This window comes from Geotrypetes seraphini, chromosome 2, assembly GCF_902459505.1.
Source record: "Geotrypetes seraphini chromosome 2, aGeoSer1.1, whole genome shotgun sequence".
NCBI lineage: Eukaryota > Metazoa > Chordata > Amphibia > Gymnophiona > Dermophiidae > Geotrypetes > Geotrypetes seraphini.
The window spans coordinates 138,708,352-138,726,103 of NC_047085.1; the positions used below are offsets into that span (position 1 = coordinate 138,708,352).

The window sequence follows — 17,752 nt, forward strand, 5'->3', positions numbered from 1 at the left end:
CAAGCAGGTTTTATGTCAATGGGGATTGCTCTATGTTGAAATATAAATGCCTGATTTATGAAAAGCCTAAGACCATGTTCTCTTTCCTAGAGTTCCCGTTTTTTTGGATGGAAACTGTGCTGGGTGGTCTTAGATCACGGCGTTCTTTCTTGGTTTCAGAAACAGTGAGTACATTTCTGTCATCTCACTTAGTTCTTGAAGCCTAGACACTAGAAAAACCGATATGTGAAATAACTTTCCCATTTTTTTACTGTACTTTTTTTTTCTTTTCATAAAGATCTGACGCATTGTACAATGATCATCGCCAAGGCTGCAAGCACCTAACCCAAGCTGTTTACACGGTAAGGTGGTGATCAGTCTTTTTGATCTTTTAAAGAGATCTTATTACATTGCCCTCTACCAGAGTTGGTGTGGGCACTGAAGGCAACACAATGAAAAAGGTAGTGAAAGTGGAACGTTTTACAGCTGCTTTATCCTGTAATTATTTAATGTATGCAGAGCTGAATCAATATGTTGTGCTCTGTCCCTGGCGGTGTTCAAATCCAAGCTAAAGGCCCACTTTTTTGAAACTGCTTTCAACTCTTAACTACCACTCACTGCTGTCAGATACCTATACCCACAATAATATCCCCAACCCTGAAATGGCCTGTCTAAATTAGATTGTAAGCTCTTCTGAGCAGGGACTGTCTATTGTGTGTTAGAATGTACAGTGCTGCGTACGCCTTTCAGCGTTACAGAAATAATAAATAGTAGTATAATTTATTTTTATATACCGTCTAACCAGCAGTTCATAGCGGTTTACATAATAGGTATTCAGCATACAATATAATAATATCATACATAATAAAATTCTAAGTAACTAATACAAGCATTAAAACTAATGAATAAAAAAACCACATTATAAACTAAGTATAGATAAAAAGATTAAAAGTACATTATAAGTACATGATAATATGAAAATCAGTAATGTATATTATATTGTTTAAATAAGTGGATTTTAAGATCTTTTTGAAATTGATAGTAAGTAAGAAATGGAGAAACAAGAAGATTCAAACATGAATTTATTAATCCTTCTTGGAATGCTAAGGTCCTATCCAAAAAATTTTTGTAACATGCATTTGCTGAAGGAAAATAAAACCAACCAGATCTACGAATATTTTTCTTAGAAATAAAAAAACTAAAATGAGAAACAAGGTAAGCCGGCGCTAAGCCAAATAAAACTTTAAAACAAATGCATCCAAATTTAAATAACACTCTAGTCTCAAACGGTAGCCAGTAAAGCTTTTGATAATATGCACTGATATGATCGTGTTTTTTCAGATTAAAAATCAAACGAATAGCTGTAGTAAGGCATAGGTAAACTTGGCATGTGCCTTGAGCCCAAAAACTTAGGGGGCCCTCTCAGATGTACTTATCCACGCCCTCATCACTTTGTGCTTTGACTACTGCAACTTGCTACTCTCAGGCCTTCCACTTTGCCGTGTCGCTCCCTTCCAGTCTGTCCAGAATTCAGCTGCACGACTCACATTCTGGAAGAGCTGCTATACTCACATTACCTCTCTCCTAAAGTCACTTCATTGGGCTTCCCATCCATTTCCGAATACAATTCAAACTCCTCTGACTAACCTACAAATGCACTCACCCAGCTGTCCCTCACTATCTCTTAGCTTATCTCCTCCTGTGCTCTCCCTCCCCCCCCCACCCCCCGGTGAGCTCCGCTCAACTGGTAAATCCCTCCTATCTGTGCCCTTCTCCAACTGCCAATTCTGTCTCTTCTACCTTACCCCCCCCCACATTTTACTGAAAACTTCCCTTTTTCCCTGTTTTTAGGGAAAAAGTTAAGTTTACAGTAAAATGTGGAGGGTTACAACCCCCCAAACCCCCCACAACGCCGGCGCGATCTCTATTAAGTAAACTGGGGGGGGCTCCCCAACAAAACCCCCCGTCGGAGCCCCTAAAAACTGTAATTTTCTTCGGCGCGCGCCTCCGTCTTGCGCTCAGTTGTCGGCGCACGCCTTTGTCTTTCGCGGGGTTGTCTATGAACCCCGCAATCCAGTCGGGTTTGCAGGATTTCCCCCAATGAATATGCATTGAAAGCAGTGCATGCACATAGGTCTCATGCATATTCATTGGGGAAATCCTGAAAACTCAACTTGCTGTGCCGTATACTTGGAACAAGCTGCCTGAATCCCTATGGCAGGCTCAGTTAAAAGCCCACTTCTTTGAGAGTGCTTTTGACTCCTAACTCTTCTCACCTTGGGTTTAGCATCCCCTAACCCTATATGTCATGTCTGCCTGTCCAAGTTAGATTGTAAACTCTTCTGAGCATGGACTGTCTATAAATGACATAATGTATAGCGCTGTGTACGCCTTTCAGCGCTATATAAGTGATAAGTAGTAGTAGTACTCGGGAGTCAGGAGGCTAGGATTGCCAAATGTCTGGATTTTTTTCAGGATTGTAAAGAAGTGGCAGAGAGACTTAACGTGTTCTTTTTGTCTGTATTTACAAAAGAAGACACATCCAACATACCGGAACCTGAGCAATTCTTCAATGGAAATCGAGGAGAAAAATTAACATCCATGGAAGTGAGCCTTGAAGATGTACACAGGCAGATAGAAAAACTAAAAACTGACAAATCCCTGTGTCTGGACGGAATCCATCCAAGGGTTCTGAAGGAATTAAAGGAGGAGATAGCGGAACTACTGCAGCAAATTTGCAATCTATCCCTGAAAACAGGCATGATCCCAGAGGACTGGAAGATAGCCAACGTTATGCCCATCTTTAAAAAGTGATCGAAAGGTAACCCGGGAAACTACAGACCGGTGAGTCTGACCTCGGTTCCCGGGAAAATGGCGGAAGCACTGATAAAAGAAAACATCGATGAACATTTTGAAAGAAACGAACTTCTGATAACCAGCCAACATGGTTTCTGCAAGGGGAGATCGTGCCTAACGACCATATTGCATTTCTTCAAAGGAATTAACAAACGGATGGACAAAGAAGACCCCATAGACATCATATATCTAGATTTCCAAAAAGCCTTTGATAAGGTGCCCCATGAGCGCCTACTCTGGAAACTGAAGAGCCATGGGGTGGAAGGAGACGTACATAGAAGGATCAGAAACTGGTTGGCGGGTAGGAAACAGAGGGTAGGAATTTTCACTTATTTATCACAAAAGATCTGAGGAGCTCTGTCTGAATTTTTGGTTCCAATGTTATGTAATGTTTCATCCCGCTAGGGACAGTACTATTGCAGCCCTCTGTAAATGAAATTTTCTCACCCCTGATCTAGTTGAATGCGACGTACTTGATGCTACTACTCTTGAAACAGTTTAACTTGTGTATTTTTTTAGAGACAGTTTCTCTTTGCTGTTCTCTAATTATCTCATATTCTAATTTTGCTTATCTCTTCTTAAACTAATTTCTAAAAATTGGTGGCTATACTGATCTCTCTGTAGTATTTATTTGTTTTTTCATATTTTTCTTTGGAGGCACAAGGACCTTTTTAGAGTTGGTGCAATTAATGTTCCTTATTTACATTTTGTTTTCTCCAAGGTGAAACCCAGTGATAGCAGCCTTTTCTCCATTAAATGTTTTGATGACAGTCTTCACAGCTTCAAAGTTCTTCCTAAAAACAAAGATCAGACTAGAGAGGTAATATATATATATATATATATACTGTATATATTTTCCTGACATTTTGTACCCTGTGTAAAATATCTATTCTATTTGTAATACTATTTATGCATGCTGAAGCTGAAACTTCATGCTATTTTAATGAAACAAAGTTAGCTAGTTTAAAGTTTTCCAAATCCAGTCCTTGAGGTTTGCAACCCTCCTTGATTATCAAAATTTCTAAGTTGACTGTACATGAGATTTGTATTCTTTCAGTCATGCACAGTCATTGTGGAAATCTTGAAAACCCAGACCAGGTTTTGAGGATTTGATTTAGGAACACTGAACTAGCTTATGACTTAAAGGAGAGCTCAAAGCAGTTTACTTAAGTAAATTTGAATTGTTCAAAATAGAGAATGACCGGGAAAAAATTTGACCCCCATCCCCGCGAGCTTGGCCCCCAACTCCTTAAACCATCTGATCCCATCTGTACAAGCCTCGAATAGTTGTTATTTTATATTAAACTTATTTTATTAAAGTATAAAAAGAAACAATATTCTGTACAATTGTCATTTTATAAACACAAATAATACAAGGCAAAGATAAACAAAACCCCTGTCTCCCCTCCACTATTGAGAAAACTGAATAAGCCAAATTATTACAGAATGCTCCACAGAAAAATCATGCTGACAGGAATAGTATTAGGAGAGTGCAACTAGGGCAACTACCCCCTGATCAAAGATCCCTATGCCAGGTGGAATCTAAAGAAGCACGGCCTGGGCTTTGTGGTCCCCAGTTATGTCTAACACCAGCTCTATCATGATACATATTTCAAATCTGATACTAGTGCTGCCCGATTCAGGAAAAAAAAATTCGATTCGATTCAGCCTACTGAATCAATTTTTCGATTCGATTTTCCTGCCCAATTGGGTGTTTTTTTAAACATCCTGGTGGGTTTATTTTATAGCCTCTTCACCCCCTTTGCCTTCTCCTAACCACATTGGCGCTTTGGTGTAAACAAAATAAACAAACAAAAAAGACTTTTCCTCTCTCTGTTAAATCCTAGCTCACGTTTGTGGTCTAACAAAAGCTCTGACAGGATATACGTTTCAAATCTGACACATTGTAATCACAAAACAGAAAATAAAATTATTTTTTCTACCTTTTGTTGTCTGGTCATTGTTCAAATCTTGTTGGTCCCAGGCTCTGGTTGTCTTCTGATAACTTGCTTGCCAGGGTCTCCTTCTTTCTTCTTTCTCCATGCTAACCATCCATCTGCCATCTCTGCCCTCCCCTTCCGTTTCCCTTCCCTCCCCTCCCCTGGAGGTCTGGCATCTTTCCTTTTTTTCATCTCCATCTACAGATCCACCTTTTCTCAACTACCCTTTCATCCAGCATCTCTCCCTTTCTGTAACTTTCATCCCTAAATCCCAATGTCCATCATCTCTCTCCCTCTCCTCTGTTTTTAGACCCCTTATTTCTTCCCCCAGAAGTCCAGCATATGCACGTCTCTTTGAACCCCCCTTCCCTATCTCCCTCCATGTACTTCTACACCAGGGCCCCCTCCCCTGAATGTCTTGCACCCCCCTGAAGGCCCGCGTATTCAATTTACCTAATTTCAGCACCTGCCCTACAGAAGATCACTGGCTCTAGCGATCTTTGCAAGCTGCCATACGTCGTCTGAGTTGTTTTCTCTCTGCCGCAGTCCTGCTCCTCCTCTGACGTCAGTGAGAAGTTGTAAACTGAAAAAACACCATGAACACCTTCTCTCACACCAAGCAGCATCATGGGGTAAAGACCTAGAACAAATGCTTTCGCCCACTACTTATGAGGAATTTAGGAAACGTCTAAAATCACACTTGTTCATAAAGCACCTAGACAACTGATCCTCTCTTCTCTCTCCCCTCTATAGCGATTAACTTGTCCTCTTGATCACTCTCTCCTCAACAATGAATTTCCTGCCCTATTCTCTTTCTTTCTCCCCTCTTAAAGTCAATCAATTTGTTACCTTTGCTTAATCTTCTGTAAACCGCATAGAACTTCACGGTATTGCGGTATATAAGCTGTTGTTATTATTATTATTATTTATATCTGCTGACATTTACTATGTTCAAGATATAAAAACTGGTTAAAGCACAAATGCATACAGTAGGAAATAGATTTACTCCAGAAAATATAAGATTTACTCCAGAAAATCTCACACAAGCGTAAGGAGAGGTTAATTCAGACTTGATTTCTGGGGGATTAGCCTAGAATACAGTTCCCTGTTTTTCAGTATAAAAAAGGAAGTGGAGGGTGTTCTGTTTCAGCATCTCCTTCCCATGCAGCCTGCAGGAAAGAGAAGAGGGCGTGAGACTGAAGCAGAGCAGAAAAGTCTCTACTCCCTAATCCAGGCTCTCTTTTCTTATTGCTCTTGCCCCTAGCCTATCCATGTCCTCTTCCAACTACAGTTCCACTTGCTTTTTTATGTACAAATTAAGCACTAGATCAATATAAACCCAAAGATGGAAAGAGTGATAACAGCAGCACAGGGTACTGGTTTACAGCCACTATAAAAAATTTTTAAAAAATTCTGAGACATGCATTTTTTGTGGCACTGAGCTGAAATGTTCACACATCTTATTTCAAGGTGTGAAATGCTGATGTTGGAAAAGCACAAGTATCCGTGACTCATCTAACACAGCAATGTTAGAAATTGCATAACTTGCAGTGGAGGAACAGTGGGATCATGGCCAGACAACTGTTGAGATTGAAGTTCTGTTCGCCTGAGAGATGTTCCTATTCCTAGGGATAAAATGCAAGAAAACCAGACATTGTGGAAAAGGAGAAAAGTACAAGAACAGCAGTAATAAGTTTTGCACACAATTCCTCATTCCTCTCTACAGGCAGTCCCTGGGTTAATAACATCTGACTTATGTCAGACTCATACTTGAGAACCAGGGTCCTGCTTCTTCCTTCCGTGTCCCAACGTGCCCCTCTTCCTCCCATCCATGTCCCAGCATGCCCCTCTTTGTCCTGCCCTCACTCTATTGTGTGTCCCAAGTGCGTGCCTCCCTCCTGCGGATGTTTACCTGTCTTGGATGGTTCCCTCCTCCCAGCTGTATTTCTCTTTACAAAGCCGCGAGCAACGGCTCCTACATGCTGCCCATAGCTGACCCGGAAGCCTTTCTTCCATGGGAGGGAGGCACAAACTTGGGACATGGAATGGAGGGAGGGAGAGGCACACTTTGGGCAGGCTGGATGGACCATTCTGGTCTTTATTTGCCGTCATCTACTATGTTACTATGTATATGAGAGAGAGGAGGCACATTGGGACACAGAAGAAAGGGGAGGAAGCACAAACTTCGGATGAAGGAAGGAGGAAGAGAGGGGGCACAAACCTCAGACATGGAATGGAGGGAGGGGAGAGGAGTACTTTAGGACATGAGGGAGAGGAGGCGCATTGGGACAAGGAAGGGAGGGAGCACAAACCAGATGAAGGAAGGAGGGAGGGGAAGGGACATGAACTTGAGACACAGAATGGAGGGAGGGGAGCATGAACTTGGGACATAAGATGGAAGAATGTAGGGAGTGAGGGAAAGATGCCGAGATGGTGGAGGAATAGAAAGGGAGAATTGTTGGGCATGGGTATCTGAGTAAGGGAAAGAGATGGTGTGTATGGGGAAATGAAGAAAAAGAATTGTTGGGTATAGGGAGGGGCAGAGCGCTATTGGACATGGTAGTGGGAGAAGAGGAAGGTACAGAAGCAAGGGGAAGAGAGAGATGAGAGGGAGATATGTTGGATGTGGTGGTAGAGAGGGAACAATGGGATGGATAGAAAGGGATGCAAGAGGGACCTCAAGGATGTGGAGAAGGTGGGAAGAATCCTAGGATCAGACTTTGGGAGGGAAAGAAGTTTTCCACTACTCTGCTCAGAGGGAAGGCTTCCGATTTATCCAAGGGCAACTTGTAGGAAACATGTGGAGTAAGTGTAAACCTCCTATCTTTTCTTTCTACTTAAACTACAGTACTTAATTATGAGGACTGTTTCTTTCATGTTTAATATTTTTATAGACTCTGTACTGTATAGGAGAATATAAATAACGCATAGATTCTCACATGATCCATGTTACATACAAATTAAACTTAAGTACGGTTTCAAAATGGAACTCGTTCTTAACCCAGGGACTGCACAGAGAAAGAAGATCTCTTGGACTCCAAGAAAATGTGACAAACTCAAATGATAAAAAATTGTATTGGGCGCTACCAGCACTTGGAACTTCTTCTTATTTATTTTTTGCCTATATATGTATATAATTACATGTTACGAACTTTAGGTGGAGGCTCTTTGGCAGAATGTAATGTACGTCTGACACTGAGCTTAGCAGTGAATTGGGGAGGGGGGTTGGGACTTGATGTACTGCTTTTACTGTGTGGTTTACATATTTTAGTCAGGTACTTACTTTGTACCTGGGGCAATGCTGGATAAAGTGACTTTCCCAGAGTCATAAGGAGCTGCAGTGTTCTGCCCCCATGTTATGTGGAAATCAAACAAACAATCTGAGATTGGGATCATTTTCCATCTACCTTGGCATAGGGATGAATTTCATTTCTAACCAGAAAACTTAAGTAAACTGTTTAAACATATGTCCATCGGAGGATTGCTCATTAGAGAAAGCATGTACCAATTGTCAAAAAGTGGAGAGGAAACAAATTTTTCCAACAAATTTGAGGTATTGCCATGGGGGCTTCATTTGCGCTCTCCATCGCTAATTTGATTATGGCCCAATTTGAACAACAATGGTTCTACACATCTAAAGAATTTGAAAAGATTAAATTTTGGTGTAGATTCATTGAGAATCCATAATAGAAAAGAGAATCCATAATAGAACACAATTCCTAATAAATATTTTATTCAGCAAATTTTTTTATTTCTAACATCATAATCATAAATAGACATATACAGACATACATACATACATATATGAAGTCCAGAAGGAAGTCCAAAAGGCTAAAAATAAATAACATCAGTCTCTAGAAGACTCATCGATGACATATTTCTGTTGTGGTCTGGGACTGTTTATGATTTGTAGCAATTTGTGCAGAGTTTTTAAAATTTTATTATTTCTTTATTGAAGGGTACAACATGAAGATTAATACAAATATAGCAATGTCATAAAATCACAAATGCAAAACCAAGCATAGTACTAACAAAGAACTACTAAGCCCAGATAGGCTATATAGCAGTACCCTGGTTTCCAAATGGCAAACTCCCTATCCTCCCCCCCCAATGATGCAATACAAATTGATACCCCTTGAGAAAATCAATATTAAAAACAGCTAAATAAATTATCTGAGGACCTACATATAGTGTACGTATGTGTGCACCATCATATTGGTATATGATGTAAATGGCATCACAATTTTATAATAGGCCATTTCTATGTATAAAACTAGCTTTTCCTGTGGAAAAACCTCTATTAAATTTCTCCCTTCATGTACATGGTTTATATCGCACCCTAAGTTGGAACTGTATATGATAAAATCTTTATATTGTATGTGAATTTTTTTTTTTTTTCTGGGTGGGGGGGTCCTGCTCAGTTCTTCTGTAATTCCCTTCTGGGATCCTCATTCTTTTTAGTTAGAAACAAAAACATGATGGCAGATAAAGGCCAAATGGCTCATCCAGTCTGCCCATCTGCAGTAACCACGATCTCTTCCTGTCTTTGAGAGATCCCACGTGCCTATTCTTGAATTCAGACAGTCTCTGTCTCCACTACCTCTTCCGGGAGACTGTTCCATGCATCTACCACCCTATCTGTAAAAAAGTATTTCCTTAGATTACTCTGGAGCCTATCATCTCTTAACTTTATCCTATGCCCTCTCATTGCAGAGTTTCCTTTCAAATGAAAGAGACTTGACTCATGCGCATTTACATCACGTAGGTATTTAAATGTCTCTTTTTAAAAATTTTTTATTTATTTATAAATTTCGTAATTATAATACAAGAATCCTCTTGTTTCAGAAAAACAGAACAAATAAGTGTAAATATTTGCATAAATCCATGTAAATAAATTAATCTATTAACATCATTTTTAAGAAATAAAACATATTATGCAAAATAAAATAATTAAATAGACCTTCTTTCTTAGAGCTCAATACTTTGTACAAAGACAAGAATATAACGAGATAAGGAGTTCTCAAACAATATATCTATAACAAAATTAGAAAAAGGCTTTACATGATTCAATCCGGTTCAAAATTCCTAATTACAGCCCTCCGATCTATGTTATATATTACTTTTTACTGTCCAGGAAACTTCGAAGTTGATCCGGCACAAAATACACATATTTCATTCCAGAATATTTAATCATACATTTGCATGGATAACAAGCAAAAAGGTAGCACCCATTTTTAAAGTTTCTTCCCTTATACTCGGGAATATTTTCCTTCTCTCTTGAGTGGACTTAGTAACATCTGGAAAAATCCAAATCTTTTCTCCCATAAACAAATTTTGGGAGAAACGAAAGAAAATCTTCATTAACATATTTAAGTCCTGCTCAAATACAAAAGAAACTATCAAGGTACCACGGTATTTAACTTCTTCCTGAGATGTTTCAAGAATACCAGTTAAGTTCTTTAAATCTATTTCCTGAGGAGGAGATTTATCTAACTTCTTTGGCAAGTAATAAATTTTATTAATCGGTGGTATTAGCTCTGATTCAAATTATAAGTTCTCCATTAAATATTTCTTGAAGGTATCAATAGATGAGACTAAATTTAACTTGGGAAAATTCAAGACATTCAAGTTCAGTCTCCTATTGAAATTTTCCAGCTGTTCAATTTTATTTTGTAAGAAATTCCTGTCCTTCACCAAAGTTGCTGATAAATTCTGCAATGAGGATAACTCTTTATCAACTCATTCAAATTTCTTATTAGTTTCGATTTGAAAATGTTGTACTGAGGCAGACAAATCTTCTAATTTACTCACTACCTTAGAAGTATCTTCCGCCAATTTTTGTGCCGCAGTCTCTGGACAATCTGAAGTATATTTACCAATGTTGCTGCCGAGGAGTCAGCTCCTTCTGCTACTCCAGAGATTGTAAGCTCAGCGTCTCGGTCAGCGATTTGACCCCCTCTGTTTGAGAACGCCGTATTCAGCTGGCTCTGTGCTCTCTCGCATTGCACGCTGGCCTGCGCTGGATTCGGTGGGGATTGGGCTGTAGGGGGGGGAGAGAGAGATCTCCAAGCCTAAGTCTCCAATGGCTCCTTCCATCGGAACTACAGCAGGCTTTTCTCCCCCAACAACAACAACAACAACCAGAGAGCTTGTCAGAAATCGCTCCATCATCATTTGACTGGGTATGGAGGGGTCCCCCTGGAAAATGCTCTTCCACTTAGTATGAGGCATAGCTAAAAAAGCTACACAAAGAGGAAATTGTAGAGGTAAATGCTAGAGAGGACGCAGCTCCATCTCTAACAGCTCACGCCACCGCCATCTTGCCCCTAAACGTCTCTATCATATCTCCCCTCTCCCACCTTTCTTCCAAAGTGTACAGATCGAGATCTTTGTCTGTCCCTATACACCTTATAATGAAGACCACATACCATTTTAGCAGCCTTCTTCTGGACCGACTCCATCCTTTTTATTTTTTTTTTAATCTTTATTTTTAAAATTTTCAACAAGTGTAACATAAGATACAATCATGATCATTTTGGTAGCCCTCTTCTGAACCGACTCCATCCTGTTTATAACTTTTTGAAGTTGCAGCCTCCAAAATTGTACACAAATTTCTAAATGAGGTCTCACCAAAGTCTTATACAGGGGCATCGATACCTCCTTTATCCTACTGGCCATACCTCTCCCTATGCACCCTAGCATCCTTCTGGTTTTCGCCATCACCTTTTTAACCTATCTCCTCATGAACACAACCCTCTGAAAATAGATCAGGATCTACCACTCTTCCATCCCTATTCACGTTTGTCTTCTGCAGCCCCGCTCCTGGCGCTTCAGCCATGAACACAGAACAGAAATATTTGTTAAGCATTTCAACCTTTTCTTTATGAGCTTCTACATATTTCTCCCCTTCACCTTTGAGTCTCACAATTCCACTTTTGCACTTCTTTCTATCACTAATATAATCTAAAAAAAAGTCTCGTCTCTCCCCATTTTACCGTGTCAGCTATTTTTTCTTAAATTTGCATCTTTGCTTTCCTGATTACACGACCAGCCTCTCTTAACTTTTCCAGATATTTTTGCCTGTTGTCCTCTTTCTGCAATCTTTTTTAGTTTATGAAATCTAACCTCTTCTTCCTTACCTTCTCAGCTACTACTTTTGAGAACCAAAGTGGCCTTCTTTTCCTCTTACTTTTACTTACTTCCTCACAAAAAGGTTTGTCGCCCTTTCAGTTTTGCCCACTGCATTTCCACTCCTTCCAGACGTTCCCATCCAGACAACAGTTCCTTGACATAATCCCCCATCCGAACAAAGTTATTTTTACTAAGCTGACCACAGATAATTAAGTTGTCCAATTGCCCCCATTTGCATTAAGATGGTTGGTAAATCGGTCGGCCTGCCTCGGATCACCCCTGGATCGGATAAGATAAGTGGGCTTAGTGAATCTAGGCCTTAGAGTAAACTTTAGGAGTACTAAAAAAAAATAATAAAAAATCTGAAATTAAGGCTGTTCTAACACTTTGAAAATAACACAAAATGAATCAACATTAGTCATTGCCTTTCTCGCTCTTCAACTGTGAATTTGCTTTTGTCCCCCATCCCCCCCTCCCCCCCCCCATTGAGCTTATTTAGATATCTTAATCTGATTGAATCTGACCTACTTGGAGTGGGTTCGCGCCGGGAAATTCTTAGAGAGAGGATTCTTGATGGAGGGTTCTTCGAGTGGGAAGACTTGTTGGGCCGACAGCCCTTTTCTGCCGACACACTCTGTTTCTTTCTTCACTGACTTGATGAAGAGAGAATAATTTTTGAAAATTGTCACAGCTTTTTATTGTACTAACAATTTATCACCTTCAACTTGTTTGACCTTCATTTGTACATTTTTTGAGAGGATTAATGTGGCAACCAACATTTTTTTGCATGTCAAAATTAATAAAATGCCCACAAGATGGCAGTGTTTTCATGGATAACATTTGTTTCCGTTCTTTACAGTGCAGGAGGAAGAGATTTGAGAAAGATATGGTCAAAGCAAATTTGATAGCTGAAGAAAAGAATGTGACTTGTGTGTGTACTTTAATTTATCTGTTTGTTTCTCCTTTCCTTGGTATCGTATAAACTTGAATATAAACCCATCCGAATATAAACAGAGATAACATCCTCTCCTTTTTTAGGGGAATCATGCTAATTCAAATATAAACCTATGGTTTATATTTGAGTATTGGGACAGGGGTGAGCCCTCCCTTCCTCGAGGTGTCCTGTCTACTGGCTCTGCAACCAGCCAGTCTGCTTCCTCTCCCCTCTCTTCCCCCCTCCTGATCTCGGTCCCACCGCAGGTATTCATTACTGCCCTGATGGCCCAATAGTGCAGGAAACTGGAACCAGAGTGATCATTCTTTCCCTTCCCTGTAGTGATCTTTGTGTCAGCCTTGCACACAGCCTCCCCCCCTTCCCATCACAAGCCTACCTTACTACCCTGGTGGTCCAATAGTGAGCAAGGGCAGGGGCAATTCTACATTCCTGCCTGTGCAGTCTCTGCCCATGTGAAGTTGCCATGGGAATTTGCAGCCACCATTTTATACTACAGAGACTGCGCGGGATCACTCCTACCCCAGTTCATCACAGTGGGCAGTAAGGCCTGAGGTGGGACCGGGAGAGGGGGTGGGCTGTGTGAGATGGCAGACAGGACACAGCGGGGAAGGAAGGGATTGATTGCTCCAGTGTCTTGCACTAGTGGACCACCAGGGCAGTAAGATAGGCCCAGGGGAGAGGCCCATGGTGGGTCTGGAAGAGGGGGCAGCTGGATGGGACTCAAATATAAATTAAGCCCCCCATTTCTAGACCATGTTTTGTCCCAAAATCTTGGTTTATATTTAAGTATATATGGTATACTCTGACTTTCAAGTTTCTCAACTTACTGCCATCTTATTTCTTCAGCTTTGTTTCCCTCTTTCCTCCATCAGTTTGGTTGTTTCTCCGCTTCTTGCCTGACAGCACTTGTTCAAAAAAGCTTAACTACTGCTTATGTCCCACGTTCTTGGAAAACTGCTTCCATTACTCCCATACTAAAAGACCATAAAATCAGCCCAGAAGAAATTTCTAATTATCGACCCATAGCTAACATTCCTTTCCTCGTGAAAATTACCGAAAGATTGGTCTTTAACCAACTTTCTGATTTTATAGAGGCTTCAAATGTTCTTCATCCGAACCAAACCGGTTTTCGGAAATTTCATAATACTGAACTCTCACTGATTGGAATGATCAACAACATCCATTTATTTTTTAGATCATCACAAATCAGTTGTTCTATTTTCACTTGATTTGTCATCAGCCTTCGACACTATCGACCATATCCTTCTACTAGAATGACTTGAATCTTTCGGCATCAGTGATCAAGTCCTGAAATGGTTCAAATCTTTTCTTTCCAATCGCTCTTCAACTGTCTATTTTAACAATGAACAATCTAAACCTTTCTCATCTACCTATGGAATTCCACAAGGTTCCACTCTCTCACCTCTTCTTTTCAATATTTTTTTGTCCCCACTTTTAAACCTGTGTCAATCTACTGGATTCACTGCCTTTGCATACGCTGATGACATCCAATTATTGCACCCTATAGATCCGGGAAACTCAGACGAAATCCAGATAATCAATAATAAACTAGACTCAATAAAAAAAATGGCTTAACACCAATAAACTAGCCTTAAACATCAAAAAAACAAAAACAATGCTATTCTCCTGGAAGAAGGACATTACATTGAACACCACCTTTATCCTAGACAATATTCCCTTAGACATCGTTTCCTCACTAAAAATCTTAGGGATTACCGTGGACGACAAGCTTTCATTTCATGAAAACATAGGGAATACAATTAAATCCTGTTTTTTTAAATTACGCATGATACGTTCTATATCCAAGTTCCTTACGCCTAAGTCCATTAATATATTGATTCTTTCGTTGATCATTTCTAAAATCTACTGTAAGTCCCTCTTTTTTAACATACCGCAAAAAAAAAAAAAGGAGGCTACAAATTATCCAAAATACTGCAATCAAACTAATCTATAATGCCAAAAAATTTGACCATGTCACTCTTCTAATGATAGATTCTCATTGGCTTCCTATAAGCCATTGAATCTCATTCAAAATATTACTTCTAGTTTTCAAATCTATAACCTATAATGAACCACAATTCATTACTAGAATGCTTACTCCATACAACGCTTCACAGACTCTCCGGTCTGCTTCAAACAATCTACTAACAGTTCCATCCTTGAAAATAATTGGAACCAGAAGACAAGACATGTTTTCAATTATTGCCCCTCTTCTGTGGAACTCTATACCCCAGTACATAAGAAATGAAAAGGACCTAATTTCTTTTTTAAAAACCTTAAAAACCTATCTTTTTAAGGATGCATTCAACCTATGACCCTAAGATTTAGAATCCTTTGTTACTTGGCTTAACATCTTATAATTCTTTTTACCCCTCCTCGTGTTAACTTTCCTTCAATGTATTTCTTCTTCTATAAAGATATTGTAACTTTTCCCTCCGATCCCCACGACTCATGTATGTTTACCCAGTAAGTTTTAATTTATAGTCATTGTATTTGTTTCCCAACTTTATTCAAATTGTACATCGCTTAGGTATTTAATAAGCGATTTATCAAGCACTAATAAAACTTGAAACTTGATATAATACCCGAGTACAACAAAGATGGCTTTTATTTGTAGCAATGTCATGCTAATGATGATGAGTAGAAAAAAAATACTGTGTTTTGGGATGGAGGACTTGTTCATCCTTTCTCTCACCTTCATCCTGTAAAACAGATTAATTAGAATTCAGCATCTTGGTGGGAAGGAATCTACCAAGAGTACATAAGCATTGCAATACTGGAGCAGACCAAAGGTCCATGAAGCACAATAACCAGCCTAGACTGAACATTCCTAGATCTGAAGAAGGGATGGGTCTCTAGAAATAGGTTACACTTATTGATCTACTATCGTAGGCCTCCAAGCTTAGCTAATGGCTTTAGATCCCATTGCGCGAAAGGTGTTGACATATAAAAGAAAACTTCCAAAATTTGGACAAGCGTTCTGATAAGTAGAAGGAATAAGTGTGTAATACCTGAAGATTGGCCTGGAGGATGGCCAATGTTATGCTGATTTTTAAAAAGGGTTCCATGAGAGATCTGGGGAGTTCAAACTGGTAAGCTCGACCTTGGTGCCGGCAAAATTAGTGCAAACAATTATATCAAAAAATAAATAAAATTGTGGAACATATAGACAAACATGATTTAATAAGATAAGTCAGCATGGGATCAGCCAAGGGAGGTCTTGCCTCATCAATTTGCTTGACTTCTTTGAAGATGTGAATAAACATGTGGATAAAGACGAGCCTGTTGATGTAGTGTATCTAGCTTTCCAGAAAGCTTTTTACAAAATTCCTCATGAGAGGTTCCTGAGAAAATTAAAGAGTTATGGGATAGGAGGCAATTTTCAATTGTAGATTAAGAATTGGTTATATCAGACAGAAAACAGAGGGTAGGGTTAAATGGCCATTTTTCTCAATGGAGGAGGGTAAATAGTGGAGTGCTGCAGGGATTTGTGGTCTGACCAGTGCTATTTAACTTTATAAATGATCTGGGAATTGGAAGAGTGAGGTGATTAAATTTCCAGATGACATTAAACTGTTCAAAGTTGTTAAAATGCATACAGACTGAAAAATTGCAGGAACACCTTAGGAAATTGGAAGACTGGGCATCTTTATGGCAGATGAGATTTAATGTGGACAAATGCAAAGTGATGCACATTGGAAAGAATAATCCAAATCATAGTTACTGGATTCTAGGATCCACCTTGAGGTCAGCGCTCAAGAAAGATCTGGGCGTCATCATGGACAATACACTGAAAACCTTTCATCCAATGTGGTGGCCTAAAAAGGAAACGATGCTAGGAATTATTAGAAAAAGAATGGTAAACAAGACTAAGAATGTTATAATGCCTCTGTGTTGCTCAATGGTGTGAGCTCACCTTGAGTATTGCATTCCTTATTTCAAAGGTTCAAAGAAGAGCGACCAAGATGTTAAAAAGGGATGGAACTCCTCTTGTATGAGAAAAGACTAAAGTGGTTAGGGCTCTTTATCTTGGAAAAGAGACGCCTGAGGGGTAGATATGATTGAAGTCTGCAGAATCTTCATTGGTGTGGAATGGGTACAAGTGAATAGATTTTTTTTTTTTTACTGCATCAAGATTTACTAAGAGTAGGGGACACTTAATGAATTTATAGAGTAATACTTTTAAAACCAATAGAAGTAAATATTTTTTTTCACTCTGAGAATAGTTAAGCTCTGGAATGCGTTGCCAGAGGATGTGGTAAGAGCAGTTAATGTAGCTGGTTTTAAAAAAAGGTTTGGACAAGTTCCTGGAGGAAAAGTCTATAGTCTGCTGTTGATACAGACATGGAGGAAGCCACTGCTTTCCCTGGATTGGTGGCATGGAATGCTGCTACTATTTGGGGTTTTGCCAGGTATTTGTGACTTGGGTAGGCCTCCATGAATACTGGATACTGGGTTAGATGGACCATTGGTCTGACCTAGTATAGCTATTCTTATGTTCTTAAAATCCATCAGAACAAAAAAGAGAAGGAAACACTGAATTTGCAAAGGAAGAGAAACTCCTCAAGGAATCGGATCAGCGGGGGAGAATCAAGAAGTGGCAAATGCAGTAATGCAGTGGAAAATACAAATTGTTAGTCCAGGAACCATTTGTGGATCAACATTGGAGAGGTGAATTGAAATCTAAGGACGAGCGATCGATAGATGCAGCCCAGGACAGTGGGTAATAGACATGATGGTTTACAGCAAACATAGAAAAAATTGGTGCAGGGGCATGTCAAGATGACGACGTGAAGCTGGTCATGGTTAGCGTGTTTTGTTTTTGAAGGGGGTTTTTTTTTCCCCTTTTCATAATGCCGTATACCAAATG

At 39.6% G+C, this 17,752-nt stretch overlaps 1 protein-coding gene across 8 annotated transcripts in view; it reads left to right on the plus strand.

Moving 5' to 3' along the window:
- Positions 1-17,752, plus strand: part of OSBPL1A (oxysterol binding protein like 1A) — a 319,072-nt gene that overhangs the window by 50,407 nt on the left and 250,913 nt on the right. For 7 of the 8 annotated variants that reach the window (XM_033933855.1, XM_033933854.1, XM_033933859.1 and 4 more), the window contains 3 exons: positions 91-164; positions 278-341; positions 3,557-3,655. In XM_033933855.1, coding sequence (XP_033789746.1) covers positions 91-164; positions 278-341; positions 3,557-3,655 — 237 coding nt within the window. The remainder of the gene's footprint in view (positions 1-90; positions 165-277; positions 342-3,556; positions 3,656-17,752) is intronic. The other variant, XM_033933860.1, reaches the window with a different exon arrangement.